The sequence below is a fragment of the Trichoderma asperellum genome, chromosome 1 (assembly GCF_020647865.1).
Source record: "Trichoderma asperellum chromosome 1, complete sequence".
NCBI classification, from domain to species: Eukaryota; Fungi; Ascomycota; class Sordariomycetes; order Hypocreales; family Hypocreaceae; genus Trichoderma; species Trichoderma asperellum.
Genome location: NC_089415.1, coordinates 1,348,484 through 1,365,361, shown reverse-complemented (window position 1 = coordinate 1,365,361; position 16,878 = coordinate 1,348,484). Strand labels below are relative to the sequence as shown.

Genomic DNA, 16,878 nt, shown 5'->3' with positions numbered 1-16,878 from the left:
GCTTTGCCCTGTTCTGGGCCCTGGAAGTCCATCTCGTGCTTCATTGTTTTTCTAGGCTGCACAAACGTTCCCTGTTTCCAATTGAAAGCTTATTTATGCATGAATTCGCCAGCAGGTCAATCCGGGCCATCAAAAGGAGACGTCTCTGGTGAAGCAGCCATCCAGCTTCCTTCACACACACACAAGTGAAAAGGATGGGGGGCCAGTTCTCCAATTGCAGGCGCCGCTTCACTGGTGGCGGCGTTCTTATCCATCATACGAGGCAGGTAGAGGTACTTTGAAGTCGAGGTAGCACCACTAGCACCACCACCTTTCGTAGTGCTATATCTATGCGATCAAATGGAGGGCATGGACATGGATCTCCCTCTTCCCTCTTCGTCGTTTGCCTGTCAAGCCCATCAACTGCCGGTTGGCTCTTGCAGCTCCCAGTCGTTTGTGGCTGCATGCTGCCGACTTTGATCCTCCAAGCAAGTGCCAGCCGTCAAGCATCACCACCTTTGGCATCGCCCTGAAGAGGGAATCAGCTCTGGATGTCAATGCTTCTCTGTAGGTATATACATAGTATACATAGCATACATAGTATACATAGTAGGCATACGGTAATGCATGTAAAATGGCCGTGCGAGTCGCACAGCAGGCCCCACGGCTCACGGGCGTTTGATCCTCGCATGGGCTGTTGCTGGCTATTGCTGGCTATTGCTGCAGGCATCGTACGACAAAAGGAGCGAGCGCCTGAAGCAGCAGGCTCTCTGTCTGGGCATTCAGCAGAGAGGTGCTCGGTAACGTCGAGCCGGTCTATCAGCCGGCGTCCGTGTATGCTCGCATTGGCCGGTGGCATCTGCACGTCTCAGAGACGCACCTGTGCTGCTACGTGGACCACCATGTAATAATACCTTCTGTATAATACCTCCTGTACAATACCTCCTGTACAGTAGGTATATCCCGCTTGGGATACAGAATCCATACAGAGAGAAACAAGCAGCATGGTGGCTGACATCCAGCATGAACGGATGAGCATCCTCGTACCTGTACAAGCGTTTTCAAGAAATAAATGTGATGCATCATAAACGCCCTTTGTGGTCAGCCATGCGTTCCCAAGCCAGTTGTGCTCGCCATGCCATGCAGCCACGCCTAGTCTCTTGAAGATTGCACCTCGACGGGAGTTCAAGGTACCAGTACATTGTCCAAATATCGCTGCTATTGCCGCTGAGAGAACGCGGCTGCCCGCCTGGGGGCCTCCACAAGATGCGGGAGCTTCACTGGAGCTAATGCTCCGCAATTATTGGCCTCTTGCCTCTTCTTGTCATCCACTCTTCCTCCTCCTCCTCCTCCTCCTCCTCTTCTTCCCTTCTCTCCATTGTCGACCTTGGATTTAGACTGCTCTGTGCCCCAAATAGCCAAGCCGAGCAGCAGATGAAGATAAGAGAAGTGGAGAGTGGGCGCGAGAAAAAGAAAAAGATGGGGTCATGGCCCAACTCTAAGCTTCATGAGGAAGGGCGTCTGTGTGCTGAATCTTGCCCAGGCGGCTATCAAGTCGGAATAGAGTACATGTTCTTCTGGGATAGACGCCAACAAGGTGGTAGCCGTGCAACCCTTTCTCCACAGCAGCTATGGGCGTGGGACTGGCTAGCAACGCAACTGGCAGTGAGGTGTGCAGAGGCCTGCAGTGATTGATTGATTGATTGATTGATTGATTGATTGATTGATTGATTGATTGATTGATTGATTGATTGATTGATTGATAGCTTCGTCTTAGTGTAGTAGGTACTGCTACAGTAGTGTATACCACAAGCAAGCTGTAAAGGTAGTCCTCCATTGAATGCAAGGTAGTCAGGCCAAATGCCGGGCATCCTCGTTCCCTCAGTGCTTGAATGTATACTGTAGCATGTTGTCTCTTGTCTCTTGTTTCTTCGCTGTCAGGACTGTGAAATGCATATACGATGCGTATTTGCATATCCCCTGCATAGCGCCTTACATCTAGGTAGGCAGGCATCGCTGGCGCATCGCCAGCGCCTCAGGGGAGTCTCCCAAAGCACCACTCGATCCTGCACAAGATGGTCCCAAGATCGGGGCCCTGATTTGACGGAAACCTCAGGCCTAGAACTCTGAGCTGGCCCTACTTGCGCAGTAGTGATACTCGAGCGAAAAGCGGGACCTATCAAAACAGCACTGGCCATTTCCGCGATCCACTCGAGCTCTTCTTTCGTGCAACTCGTACCTGCATAAGACGTGTGCCAGCTCACAACATTCTTTTCGTGCCACTCACGGCCAGACCTGCTTCGCCTTGCTTTGAGTTGTCTTGTTTGTCGTGTCTTGTCCTCGTCTGGCCTTGGCCAGGCAGTCCCCTTTTACCGCTCAAGTATCGAGCATATGAAACAGCCCATCGCGTCAAAGTTCAATGTTGATAGGGAGGTTCAAGCTTGTTTGCCTTTTTTCCCTTGCTTGGTTGAATAAGACCTATACTGCCGGCCCAAAATCTGCCAGAGAAAAGTAGGCATGTAAATAGAATAGTTGGCAATGGTAGCATCATATTCTCTCTTTGGCTAGATTAAATGATTCTGGACTGTCCCCAGCATGCAGTGATAATAGGTAGCTGAGTTAAGCGTCGCACCCCTGTAGCCGCCAAAGTCCACGCCGTGGTTTGTACTAGTAAGCAAGATAGATGCCTATATCGTCCTCATATGACAGCTGTGGCTCTTAAGCTCTTGATAAAAGACAGCACCTGACGTAGCCGAAAAATATGAGGAGATTCAGATTAAACCATGGTGGGTAATGTGACGGTGATTGAAGTTGTATGACCTGCCTGTTTTGGAAAGAAAATTAATACCCATAATGAAAAAATGGAAAAAAAAAAAAAAAAGAAAAGAAAAAAGAAAAAAACCACATGTTACCCACAGCGTCCATATGTTTTGTCCGCCTTTTTTTTTTTTTTTTTTTTTTTTTTGCTTTTGTCTACTCAGCGCCCATTCCAGAGAGTTTTGTAACATTAGAGGAGGTGAGATGTTGGCTGCCTTTTTCTCGTATAAGCCATGTCGTATGAGGGCATCTCAATGTATATGTAACAAATGGCCTTCCTGCCCTTGTCTGGAAGGTAAAGCCCAGCGAAATTGCAAGCATTCTTCTCTTCTCTTGTTCGCTCATATCCGCCGGGAGCAAGCCTATAGCTCATATGGGTCGATCGTATAAGCTCGCAGCAGCAACTTTCCTCCCATGTAAATATCTTGCTTTTTTTCGTCTCTAAATATGCTTCAGGTTCTTCCGGAATCATTCAGCCGTATAGATCTCTCGATACTATTTCAATGCGCAAATCATACCCCAAAGGTATACCCTTACAGAATCTCATGTGGGCAGATTGTAAGCGTAGTAGCCCGCAAAACTATCCATCAGCAAGCTTCAAACAGGTATTATCCCCTGCCGGCTACCAGTCATCAAGGGTTTTTTCTGCGCTAGATGCAGCTGCGCTACCCGTCGGCCAATAACGATTTTAACCGCCCCTGTTTCAAATAGTAAATGTGCAATAGGCAAGTGGTACCGTCACAGCTGCGTGAAGAGGGAGTTATGCTGGGTCCGGCATATAATCTGTAAGTGCGTCGTACGGTAAAACATAATAAAGACCTTCATCATCGTGCCTGATCGTCCAGGAAGCTCAAAACACGGGCAGTCAGCATTGGTGGACGACGCCAAATTGCAGCCTTTCCCGACGGGATTATCACTATTATGAATCCGCAGTATCCGGCATCAAGATGTGCCCCTTAAAGAATATAAATACGGGACGGCGTGAGGGGCAGATACTACCAGAGATCTAAATCCAGAGTATCGAAAGCAATCCGAAACATCATCTCATTCATCGGAATGCGTGTATCTAGGCTTTTGGAGCTGGCTTGCGCTCTGCTGTGCTCTGGCACAGTTGTTAGTGCTCAGTCACCACAAGTGAACTTGGGATATGCTACATACCAAGGCTCAACGTCTGGTGGAATCAATAGATTCTTGGGCATGCGATATGGAGCAGCCCCAACAGGAAGTTTGAGATGGAAGGCCCCAACTGCCCCTCCCACAGTCTCTGGAGTCCAGTCTGCTACCCAGGTATGTATCCCAGTCCAGCTCACTACCATAGCAATCTTTATATCTGATATACTGTTTCTTTCTTTATAGTTTGGAGACGTTTGCATGGCTACTAATGCTGGACCAAATCCACAAGGCCAGAGTGAAGACTGCCTCTTTGTCAACGTTTGGGCCCCTTCGGGTGCTGGCCCAAGTTCTAAACTCCCTGTCTGGGTTTTCATCCAAGGAGGAGGTTTTGAGAGCTTGGCTTCTGCAGGAACGGATGGCAGTGGTGCAGTAGCCAACTCTGGAAACAAAATCGTGCTTGTGACCCTAAACTATCGCGTGGGCATTTTTGGCTTCCTGGCCAGCTCGGAGATCCAGGCCAATGGAGTGGCCAATGCCGGTTTATACGACCAGCAGGCTGCCTTGAAGTGGGTGCAGCAGCACATCGCCCAGTTCGGTGGCGATCCAACACATGTCATTATACATGGACAGAGCGCAGGTGCCGAGGCTGCGTCGTTGCAACTTCTCGCCAATGGAGGCCAAAACCAGGGTCTTTTCGTCGGAGCCATGTTTGAGTCGCTCCCTCAGATCACTCAACCTAAAGTGTCGGAGATTCAGTTCCAATATGATGCTCTCGTCAGCAATGCCGGATGCGGTTCCAGCTCCGACTCTCTATCTTGCCTTCGCGGTCTCAGCACCACCGCGCTGCAGCAGTTCAACGTCCCCATCGTCTATCCTGGCCAATCTAATGCCCCCAATTATCCGTATGTGCCTTGCGTGGATGGCGTATTCCTGCAGACTGGCGCCTATGAGGCTTTCGAGACTGGCAAATTCGTCAAGGTCCCCATGTTCTTTGGCAGCGTCACAGATGAGGGGACGACTTTGGGTGCCCCCAACGCATCATCGCCCGATGAGATTGAAACCTTTTTCCAGAATAACTACCCTCGTCTGTCGAGCCAAAACACATCTGCAATCATTGCCCAGTATCCTGAGAATATTGAGCCCGCCTTTAATGGCCATGCAGCCTGGTTTCCTGCAGCGGAACTTGCCTATGGCGATGTGCTCGTAACCTGCCACGGACTCAATTTTGGCAAGTATTTTATACAAGCCGGGCAGCCTATCTGGGCCTACCGCTTCAACGTGTTGACGCAAAGCAACATTCAAAGCGGAGTCGGGGTTCCCCACGGCTTTGATCTGGGTGCAGTTTTTGGAGGCGGCTATGACAACTCCAACCTGACCAACATTGATCAGCTGCAGGGCTACTACATCTCCTTTGTTCGGTCATTGAATCCAAACACTTTCGCCTTTTCTGGGTCACCATCGTGGCCACAGTGGAACGGACAAGCAGGAGGATCGAGGCTTGTGATCAACAATAACAACACAGTTGTTGAGGCTGTCCCACAGAATCAAATGAGTCGATGTGCGTTCTGGGAGAGTCTAGTTTCCGAGTTAGAGATTTAGTTGCTTTGGCGAAATGAGAGTGGTCACCTACCAATTTTAAATCTGGATCATGCCGTGTTAGACCTTCATTCGTGTATGAAAAGCTGAGTAGGCTATGCTTGTGATACGAACCTTGGCGCTGATATATGTCTTCCGTAATAAATCAGAACATGCACAATACTAACTGCAGTAGGGTGGCAGCATATTCAAGTAAACCTAGCTCTTGATTTAAGAAAAAGAGAACAGCTTTGTTCAAGATCGATTCAGCGGCCAAAGTTGGTTGAAAGACAATCACTCGTCTCCATAGGATCATCTTATCCTTATACTACCGGTTTAGTCGTAGGTCTGGTTGTCTTGTTCGCTACATGGCATGGATACAACGATGAAGGCTGAGGCGATGTGGAATACGCGCCGCTCTCGAATAGAATCTTGGTAGGCATTGTAAGAGACTGAGTGAATCGGATCGTGATCCTTGATCGCAAGTTATGCAAATTCTCCAGTGCCTTGCGCCAGCTTAGCTCAGACCAATCATTCAGGCCAAGAACACAGCCGAACGATCTTGAAGAGCTGTAGAGTGGCCATGGTAGAGAGATCTGAGCTTGCTAGAGCGCCATGATTACTAATTTGATGAAAAAAAAGGAGTTGCAATAATCTTAAGATACTTGTTCGACGGAAATTCTTGTCGAAGTGGGAAGCAACACCTCTTGGGTTGCAATTTCTGAGAGGGGAAAAGGCTAGCTGCAGATGGCATATTGTTGCATAATCCTCAAAGATAAACAGAGAAGAAAAGAATGGAACCGTCTGTCGGCAAGCATCGACAATTATTTTTCACAAAGAGACAAAAAGAGGCCATCAGCAGGCGAAAGATGAGACAATTGCCGCTGTGATACTTCCGAGCTATGCCATGTTTTGCTTTGCACGAGTGATCCAAGCAGTACCTCTCTGAACGGGTCACCGTTTGTTTACTCCGCACGGCGCCTGCTCTTTTGCCCTCGGAAACTAATGAATGTCTTGTGACGTCTTATCGCCTGTTCCAGGCCTTATTTAAGCGAGCCTTTGCTAGCAGTTGCTGCTGTAGCGTTTCCGTTTAGCGAGAAGAAAGGGGGTAGCTGCTGTTTCAACGCCTCTAATTAGTGAAGAAGATGCAGAATTACGTATTTGTTTTGGCGGTCAATATGTCTGTACCTTTCCTTTGGAGCATTGGGGGAGGTGAGCTCGGCGTAACGAAGAACTAAGAGCTGAAGCACCGCATATCAGTGATGACCCACTGCTGCCAGGCCTGTTCAGCTGACACGACTTCTTCGTTTCTACGTTCTTCCATTTTCTTTCTTTTCTTTTCATCAACATCCTCTAACAACCTCCCCATCTAACACCTTCTTTTTTGGTTCTCCTCCATCAACAGTCTTTACCTACCAATCGCCAGTGATTACGCGTGCTAGAAACCGGTAAGCCACGACCATGACCTGAGAGCTTCTTTCGTTGCTTGAGCTGATCAATATTCACGGGGCCAGAAACCGTTTCTCAGCGTCCTTTGGTGTTTTGGCTTCATATACAGGTCGAAATTCAGAAGCACCTTTTTTCTCGCAATGCTACCATTGCGTTGGAATGATGGCTCAGTAGGTAATTGCATGTTCGTGTCAGTGAGGGTCATCTACGTCCTTTGAACATAGGCCTGTATTTCAAAAATTGCCTCCCGAGTTGATGGCTATGATTTTCCCTAACTCCTCCTTACACATCACCAGAATCGTTTGCGACCTTCCAGCCACTTCCATGCCGACATCGTCTGACGACTCTAAGAACAAGAGAGTATAAATGCAATTTACGAGGTAAGACTGCAGCTGAGTTCATTTCCATTTTCACTCGGATTGGCTAACAATATCTCACCAGAAAATCCTTGGGCGAACATGAGCCACCACCATTTCTCAGGTACCATCACGGCATTAGTTGACGGTAGTCCACAGCGAGCAGCCAAATCGTCTTCCTTCAACTACCAGAAATGCATCAGTGAGTTCGTCAAAGCAGGTGGCTTACCGCTCGATGTAACCTCCGAAAAAGCGCTTGCAATGGGTTTTTTGAGGAGGGCACTACTATTACTTTTCTCAGCCTAACCTCTAGTTCCATTGTATTTAGTTATGACGTGATGACCAGAGCCTCACACCGAAGTTATAGAGTGGTTCAAACTTTATTGACCGCCGTCGATCCTCCATATACCGGGCTGAGCTAAAACGCTCCAAGACTTGGGGTAGATCGACAGATAGTTCTGTACGTGCTAGCTACATAACATGGACTTTTTTCATCACGTGGCAGCACTCCGTTGCAAGTTGTCTCTTGTGAGTAGCTGTGAAGTTGCTGTCGCGAACTCTACATGTACGTAACGTGGAGAGACGACAGACAACGTGGGAAAAAGCCCTTTGCGGGGTAGTTTGACCTTTCAATCGCTGAAACAGGGAAGACATGAGACAAATGGTACGTAACTTGTATTTGGAAGCCTATCAAATTTCTTTCTCCTGCCTCCTCACGCAGCACCAATGGCTACCCAAACCGCGATCCAGATGAAAGGCCCTGGCAAGGCAGAGATCGTTACTGATACTCCCATGCCCAAACTTCGCGATGACTACATCATTGTTAAAACGGTCGCTGTAGCTTTAAACCCGGTTGACTGGAAGCAGATTGACGATCTGACCTGCCCTGGAGCGATTGTAGGTTGTGACTACAGTGGAGTAGTCGAGCAAGTTGGCCCTGCAGTCAAGCATGGACCTCATGTTGGTGATAGAGTCATGGGAATGGTTCATGGCAGTATGCATATTTTAGGCCAGCTACTTGAGAAACTCTACTGATGATTTTTTGGAAGGTAATTTCTCGAACCATGAAGACGGAGCGTTTGCAGAACATATTGCTGCCAAAGGAGACCTTCAGCTCAAGATACCAGACTACATGTCATTTGAAGAAGCCGCAACACTAGGCGCTGGCATGATTACTGTCGGTAAAGGTCTTTACGAGTCCCTAGATTTGCCTTGGCCCGACGATCCTCCAATGAAGTCGTTTCCGGTCTTGATATATGGAGGCAGTACGGCAACAGGCACCTTGGCTATTCAATTTGCAAAATTGTGAGTATTTCATGATTGAATGATACTGTGTTAGGATGTATGTCGCCCAGTCAGTCAAAGCTAATGGCATGTTTTAGATCTGGCTTAGAAGTCATCACAACATGTTCCCCAAAGAACTTTTGGCTCGTCCGAAGCCTAGGGGCAGATCACGTCTACGACTACAACTCGCCGAAATGCGCCGCCTCTATCCGTGAAATCACAAACGATCAGCTGGGACACGTTTTCGATACCGTTTCTAAGCCCGAAACGGCCGAGATATGCTGCAACGCCATAAGCAGCCAAGGCGGCAAATACGCCGGCCTCAGCGGTCTGCAGGAGCTTCCGCGCAACGACGTTGAGAACCTTCAAATCATGGCCTACACGGCCTTTGGAGAGGCGTTCGACTTCGGAGGCCAGGAAGTTCCAGCAAACCCAAAGAATTACGATTTCGCAGTCAAGTTTGTTTCGCTAGCGCAGGCGTTGCTGTGGCAGGGCAGGATTAGGCCGCATCCGCAGAGCGTAAGAAGGGGGAGTTGGAGCGGCGTTTTGGATGGATTGCAGGAGATGCGGGAGGGAAAAGTTTCGGGCGTGAAGCTCGTGTATCCAATTTGACATTGGGGATTGGCTTTCCCAGGTACACGTATACATTCCAAATCCGATTTGTTCACTCGAAAAGTCGTCAACCACTATCTTTATCGTATGCTTACTCGAAGTTTACTCATACCCTACCCGCCTATCCACTCTGCGCCCTGAGATGTCAGATATGATGTCCACTATAGCCGAAAATTGCTCTGGAATTGGAGCTTCCGGCAATTCGCGGTAATAATCTGTATGGTTTCTCTTCTTTGAAAGCGGTCTTGGAGAGAGTGCACGAGGAATATGATTCGGGAAGCAGCATGCAGGACAAAGTTCTTGGGCGGATTGTCTTGGTAGATTAAGCTTCTATTGTAAAAGTATATTAAAGCTTACTGCATTCCCTGGCATCACTGCAAATAGTAGGTAGAAGCTACACCAAATTTTGGCATATTTTTCTTAGTTTCATGTATTGACATACTAGTCATACCATATCAAAGCCCTATCCCTGTAGAGGTACAATGATGAATCATCACGATAAAAATATGTTCCCGCATATTTCTGCTCTAAAAGTTTGACCCATCATTTATCCTCTGCGCCTCAACTCCGACCCGAAATACCCGAGTATCCTGCTCAGACGGCTACGCGGGGTGTTTTTGCCGAATTCAATTGCAAAAGTGCATCAAAGGAGCGTAAATTTTTGCTCTCCCAAGTACTGTAGTATGCTCGTGGCGGTTTTGGATGAAGCCCCCATTTCCAGCGAACAATGGTGAATCAAATAGGAGAAGATGATGATGATGACGTTGACGTTGACGTTGACGAGGTTGAACACATTGGCGTTATCCAAATAGGGGCATTCTTGCGCCGTTGACTTTGCCTGCTTTGTTGCCTCGTCGCGCCTTCAGAGGGCCTATATCGCGAGTTTTGGTTTTCCAGGCGTTCAAGCAGCTCTATTAGCTGGTTATGCGTCTTCTCAGCTTGGATAGCTAGCTGTGCTTGGTAGTATTCGAAGCCGGTTTGCTCTGAAGCCTGACTTCCGGCAGCTGTAATTTTTTGGGCGCACATTTTTGCAAAAAATGTTGTGTTTTGGGGTTAAAATTGAACTTTGTTTTCTTCTGCTTTTTAAAAAAGGAGAAAGCTGTCGAAAAAGGGGAGTTGGTATTGAAGATTTATATAAGCCGTGTTGATGTTGGTGTGATGTACTAAGTCGAATACGCTTCATAAACTTTAGTCGTCGTGCGGGCTCAACGGGGTGCTTTATTTTGCACTTGCGGCAACAAGTAAGAATACTGAGGAGCTCTTTGCATAGACAAACAATGGGGATGCCCGGTACTTGAATAGAATGACGCTTTTCCTACTCTACCTCATCCTCCGGCCAAGATCTTGTGACAGCAGCGTCGTCCATATATCACAGCCGGGCCCAGCGTCCCAAAGCGGAAGTTATACCCTACCAAATGGTCGTGACAGTTAGCTCTTCTTTTTTTTTTCTGGGGTCTCGAAGCGATAATCTCCGCTCATCCCGCCGGCGAAGGACAAGGCTAGTACTTGATAGCTTGCCGTAGACTTTGCGCTAAGAATGTCATTTCATCCCTTTTCCTATCTGGGAAGAAACATTGCCATGATGGAAACGAGGGCATCGACGTAGGATTCTGGAGCTTGTTCCATGGCATAGCGGGTATTCGACGCGGCTAGTCGTAATTGGGTAGCGCTATATTCCCGGACTTGTAGATGCTTTTGATGGGTTAACGCTCGTGAGCTGAAAAGATGACCAGAGCAGCGTCTTTGTTTCCTTGTTTGGAAATTTCCGATAGAGCGTGTGCGTAGGTAATTGAGCCTCATCCAGTGGTGATTATGCTGAATGTAACGTAACGAGAGAAGAATAGGTACACCTATATCATCTGCAGACGGTTGATATTCTGGTCGGCGTTTTCTGTCTGCTGTCGGCGTTTGTGTCGGGATTTTACTGTGTGGAGTTTCCCGTCAGCGATTCCGCCTTACTATGCAAAGGAGTCTCCGTAGTGAGTAATACCGAAGGGATGAAAACAGACACTTGGGATGATGATTAGCAAAATGATGTGAGCTGAGATGCGCCATGGCACGGAAATAATGCTTTGTCATTCGATTCTGACAGGATTTATTCCTGGATATCCGCAAGATCGCACGTGGGGGCCAATATTTTGGTGCTCGTCGTCGTCGTGTTGCTTTAATGCGATGCAGGCAAGAGGCCATGATTGATGCCTGAGGAAGTAACCAATCTTTTTTCAAAGAATATGGTCTCACAGTATGTTTCAGAATTTCAATAATTTTTTCGATTTTATCTAGCAGCAAATCGTCACAAGGCTATCGACAGGCTATTCGCTATTCACTCCACCGGCCTTGTCACAATTCTCTACTCGTTATTCTGACTTTGGGCATTTCTGGGTGAGCACGGCATGCAGATGCAACCAATCCTACATCTCATGTCAGATTTCTTTGTTCTATGGCATAAACAAATCCAAAATCTGCCCAGTTGTGCTACAAAGATATCCAAAAAGACACTGACGAGTTTATTGGATAGGACTTTAGACAGCCATTCTTCCCATCACACCCCAAAAGATCCAAAGCCCGAGCGTAATTACAGCATTGTTGAAGAATAATTTAATGCAGCAAGCACTTTTGAAGACTGGATATTAACGCGAACATGGATATCGGCGAAAAGAGTGCTTTATGCTCCTTGTGAGAGGTTGAAATATCTCGTTCCACCAAGCTCCAAATGCACATCATTGCTCGCTTCTTCTTAGCAGATGCCATACCAAATCGCCACTACATAAATACGGTGCTTACGATTTGCAAAAGGCTAATCTATCGATTTCCTGGCTAGAAACAGCCCCTCTTGGACCCACGAACCTGTCAAAGACAAAGCTTTAAGTTGCATCGCCAGCTATTACTTTAGCTCCTATACTATCGTCTAGAAGAATATTTCAGTTGACGGCAACGCATGGGGTGGGACTTTGATCGCATCCTTGCCTTGTATGGCATTGACCCAGAAGGCAAGACAAGAAAGCTCGCATGCTCGGTATCCTTGCTAGCCCTCTTCTTTGTTACTCTCCTTTTTCCGGCAGTTGATTCGGAAATTGACGTCAAACAAGACATTATTGTGGAACCACTTATCATGACTCGGTTTTGAACTACGCTGCCGACCCCTTGCCGCTACCATCAACTCGCAGTGAGCCCCTACTATGTACTCCAACTGCAGTCTATTCCCCTTTCAACGACACGAGATTGGAATTCAAATGCGGAGCAGAAAGCGACCAACATGGTCATGCCTTATTTGATAACCAGCTGTTTGTTGTATTTGTCCTCTTCCTCTTCCCCCAAACCTGGTGGACGATGCAGTCCCATGAGCTCCAGTCGTCCGAGATGGAGACTGGCCAGAGAACGGAGATGCTAATTCAGTATCTTTGGATTTCCCTCTTTGGATTTCCCTCTTTGGCAATTGCGCCACCGATGGATTCCCCACACGTTCCCGAACTCGGCTCCGTCCCGATGCTAGACAAGCGGCTCTCTCTCCACCAGGCTATTAGTAACACGACGGCTATGCTAAGACTAGCCCCAGTGGACGTGGGCAAAGAGAATGGGATGCAGTCAGCGCCAAGAGCTTGAATAATATCGGCTTTGCAGCAGTGATACTTGGTTTTATGGCGGATTACACCAATAATGGTTTGCTTTCTTTGCTCTTTCGAGTGACTCGGCTCTCATTTTGCGGTTATTTCGGAATGATTCATCAGCCAGGTCAGTCGCAGCATACAGGCTAGGTGTGCCGCTCCTTTTTTTTTTTATGTGGCTACCCCGTTTGATCGTATTGCAGTAGCGTCCGTGTGTGTCGCAGCTAAACAGCCGACGTATTGATTTGCACTGGGCAAAAGCTTCTCGCTTAGGAACGGACGACTACGATAGGTTCATGATTTCTAACGAATGGATACCCGCATCAGGACGCAGTACATTCCTCCGCTGATCTCTGAGGCCTTTTTCATACTGGAACCCTGTTTCATCCTCGCAGACGCCGTGTACACACGATTCGGCGCTTTCGCTCTTCGTGTCTTCGCGATGGTTGTATTGCGTAAATGGACGAATCGCTTTCATGGCTGAATCCACTACTACTACACAAGCCAAGCTTAAAAGCTGCAATATGCTCTCTAGTTGCAGCGTCCATCCCTGCTCCTTGCTCCACAGAGGATGCCACCCACGCGTGTCAACCACGCGGCCATTTTCGATCCATCTCAAGGGCGAGAACCTAGAAAATGTGAGGGGAGGATGATATCCAGGCTTGCCAGGATAATTAACACCTTCTGCCTGCTCGCTCTCGCTCTCGTTCTCGGTGCCGAGATGGCCAGAAGGGTTGAAAATTTCCAGTTCAAGATGAAGAGAGAGCAAGGGCCTGGAGCATTGTGAAGTGGCTGGCAAGAATTGATTTGTCCAGCCAAGGCTCTCATCGCTATGGGTAGTAACAACGCTCGTGTGTGTGTGTGTCACCAGGAATGAGGATTTCGAGCCCAATATTTGCCAATTTCTGCATCATGCATTTAATTCCGACTCCTCTGGATGCGCCACTCCGAGACGCAACCCACACGGCCTGGCCGCGCCTTAAGTAGGTAGTATTAACTTTTTTTTAATCGAGCATTGCATCCACACTTATATGTACATATGTTGGAAGCAAGAGATTGAATTAGTCAATACCCAAAACTGCGCTACTTATGCACCTCTCGTGTCTTCTTAGCCGCAAAATGTTGCTTTGATGTGTCATCATCATACAACAACACGGCAAGCAAAATTTTGGAGAAAATGCCACCGGGCTTTCTGCTTTGCTTGGTGTAAGGAGAAACAGCGTAGGACGGTGGTATGTCAGCTGAGCAAAGAGACTGATGCAAGCGCACAACTCACATCTGTTGCTTTCACGAGGACAAATGTAAGTGTTTGCATTGGATACGACTATCCAGAGAAAATGGAAAGGTGCTCTGCAAAGTAAATTAACAACACAGGGCACTATAACTTGAAAACATTGATCAGAGGGCATCTACTGCAACCGTATAGTCGACCTCTATCTCTCTATCCGGCAAAGGGCATTCTTTGCACTGAAATCTACAGTCTTCGTAAGAAGAAGACTGACAACAGTCCTACAGCTCTATAGGCCACGGCCTCCTAGAGAGAATGCGACTATAAAACGGTTGCCCCCAGCCCAAGTTCACTTTACAATGTAACATGATGAATAATAGCACCTGCTTGATACATTTTGCGAGTACGAAATTCGGCAAATACGGTATATAATTCGTAGAATTGCGAGATTCGGTCAAGATGAACCCATACAGCCACCAGAGACTGCTGTTTAATGGGTCTCACTATCCCAGGCTCACTGCGGAACATGAGCGTGGTGCAACTGCATTAGCTCTGCGCTGCTCAATCTCCCATGATGCAAGTGATTTAAAAGGTCGCAGCAGCAGTATCTATTCCATCAGTATGCTATATAACGATTGGCATTGAACATATATGGTTTCCCCAGCGGCTGTGCGGCGACTAACGACTATCGACTAAACAACAGCAGAAGAGAAAAATATTAACGCTTTATAACTATCCAAATGCGCGTCCAAGTACCCCCAGCATAAACGATTCCCCATATCATAACTCATTCTCCATAGGCTCATAATTTATATCAATTCCAAGAAGAGGCAGCGAAAAGAGAAGAAAAAAAATTAGATTATCGCACGCCGCAGATGTATGCAATTTACGCTTCCCCTCCAAATTGTCTGAACCTATCATACGGTTCTCGGAACTTATACGACTCACCTCGGACAACTCGATCAATCTCCTCGCGTACAAATGGATACACGTCTCTCCAAGCATTGCGCCCCATCCAGCAGTCCAAATGCCCATAGCCAGGGACCACTCTTCGGCGATATTGGATGCTTCCTCCAGGAAGGCCAGCACACATGCCAAACGTATCAATCAGGCGCTCATACGTCGTCTCTGTAGCTCTTGGGGAGAGAACAGCACTATCTCCACCGACAAAGAAAAGGAATGGAAGGCCACGTAGGCGCTCGACGATTTCTGGTGCCGTGAGCTCTGTATACTCGGGCACATTCGTGCTGACTTCGCCACAGCTACCCATTCGTTTCAGCAGATTTATTAGGTGCATGCTGCAGCCGCCCAAGAAACGATCAACGTTTCGATGGGTCGCCTCATTGAGATTGCTATGTCTCCAGCAACGGCCATACACACAAAGGTCGTGCGATGGCAGGCGGCATTGTTGCACATTTCTTCTCTTCTTTCTGGGTGGGGTCGCAGCAGCTGATTCAACAGTTGCTGAGACCAAGGATCTTGAGTAGATGATCCGATTTCGAACCAATCTCCAAAAATGAATTTGTATACCTTGTCCAACGCCAGTGGTGACGTGGACTTGATCATGTTGAGAGTGCTCCATATTGGGTTCATAAATACTTGGCTGCAGGTGATTCCTGAAACCCACTCAGATGGGATGGTACCGTCAAGCAGGCCACACGAGAAAGCGACGGATCCCATGCAGTGAGCAATTGTATAGATTTTGCCAGTTCCATGCATGCGTCTTCCGGATATGCTCGTAGCAGGCCTTGATGTCGAGCCTCGAGTCATACGTTGTCCAGGGCTGTCTATGCGTTGATTTCAGCTGACATATACGATAGACCGTCACCCAAACACGGTAACCGGCTCGCGTAAAGTAATTAACCGCATTGAACGGAATCGTCGGCAATGCAAAGATTTGATGGTCAACAGATGAGCCTGGAACCATGAAGAGATTCTCAATCTTTACAGGCGCTCCGTTTGAGTCAGTGGCAACTGCGTTTGGATTTGGCTCCCACATGTGCAACTGCGTTTCGATGCCATCTTCAGAGATGACTGTAAATGTCTGAGTCGGAGGCGTATGGTTCACGTACAATACAGCTCTCTCATCCGCATACTCAAGGGGGGCAAGTGGCGTCAACAGATGCGATACGGATTTGGATGCGCAGAAGGTCAAGAATCTCGTCATATTTTTCGCTTTTCTCAAGACATCTCTGCCCGAAGGAGAGAGCGTCATCCATCTCGGAGACAAAGTCCTTTGGGCGCAGACGCAAGATGCCACTCGCAACCAGTTTCTCACTGACTGAAACGGGAACATCTTGGTAAGGACGAAGATATTTTCCTCCAAGATGCCTTCATTATAATTTGCGATTGTCATTGTTTTGTGGGTGGCTCTTTCTGTTATCGAAACGTAGAGCGTCGTCGTGGAGCGCCACATCTGAAGAGGGCTTAAAGAAACAGAGGCATCAACCACCTTGTAGCCACAGAAATGAAGCCGTCTACCGTTAGTACCAACCATGCCGCCTTCATATGTCAACCTGCTGGTTCCTGTCACTTCCTGATATTTCTTGAATAGCCCCAAATCACCTTGGGCTATCGTGAATGGCGAACCTTCGATGGTCGGGCATACAAACGTGCCTGTAAACATACCGCTGGGCTGAGATTCGTTCTCCAATTCATGGTCTTTGAAGACGCTCACGCTGACCAACAATCTGCCAATCTCGCCTCTGCCCTTTGCTGCTCGAAAGGCTGATTCATAAACTGCCTTCTTATCGACTACCATATCTAGCTGCGTTCTGTGGATGAATCCAGACATGAGTTCTGTGAATTCGACGCTTTTCAATCTGGACATTTCAGCTCTGCTTGGTGTCCCCTTGGACCC

The 16,878-nt window shown here is 47.8% G+C and overlaps 4 protein-coding genes across 4 annotated transcripts; 2 read left to right on the top strand and 2 right to left on the bottom strand.

Moving 5' to 3' along the window:
- Window positions 1–3,993: 3,993 nt before the first annotated feature.
- On the top strand, window positions 3,994–5,555 carry TrAFT101_000403 (uncharacterized protein; the record flags this gene model as incomplete). The annotated part of the gene is made up of 2 exons (XM_024904879.2): window positions 3,994–4,083; window positions 4,153–5,555. 2 exons carry the CDS (start codon window positions 3,994–3,996, stop codon window positions 5,506–5,508), a joined length of 1,446 nt encoding a protein of 481 aa, XP_024764607.2. The 3' UTR covers window positions 5,509–5,555.
- A 1,273-nt stretch (window positions 5,556–6,828) lies between these two features.
- Window positions 6,829–9,664, top strand: TrAFT101_000402 (uncharacterized protein). Its single transcript, XM_024899159.2, has 5 exons — window positions 6,829–6,932; window positions 6,999–7,313; window positions 7,375–8,283; window positions 8,339–8,594; window positions 8,672–9,664. The coding sequence occupies exons 3-5, from the start codon at window positions 8,016–8,018 to the stop codon at window positions 9,183–9,185; spliced, it is 1,038 nt and encodes a 345-aa protein (XP_024764606.1). The 5' UTR covers window positions 6,829–6,932; window positions 6,999–7,313; window positions 7,375–8,015; the 3' UTR covers window positions 9,186–9,664.
- A 5,005-nt stretch (window positions 9,665–14,669) lies between these two features.
- On the bottom strand, window positions 14,670–15,728 carry TrAFT101_000401 (uncharacterized protein). Its single transcript, XM_066126017.1, has one exon. The coding sequence runs from the start codon at window positions 15,598–15,600 to the stop codon at window positions 14,905–14,907; it is 696 nt and encodes a 231-aa protein (XP_065982114.1). The 5' UTR covers window positions 15,601–15,728; the 3' UTR covers window positions 14,670–14,904.
- TrAFT101_000400 (uncharacterized protein) lies at window positions 15,705–16,848 on the bottom strand (the record flags this gene model as incomplete). The annotated part of the gene is made up of 2 exons (XM_066126016.1): window positions 15,705–16,299; window positions 16,647–16,848. The coding sequence occupies 2 exons, from the start codon at window positions 16,846–16,848 to the stop codon at window positions 16,115–16,117; spliced, it is 387 nt and encodes a 128-aa protein (XP_065982113.1). The 3' UTR covers window positions 15,705–16,114.
- Between the last annotated feature and the right edge of the window lie 30 nt (window positions 16,849–16,878).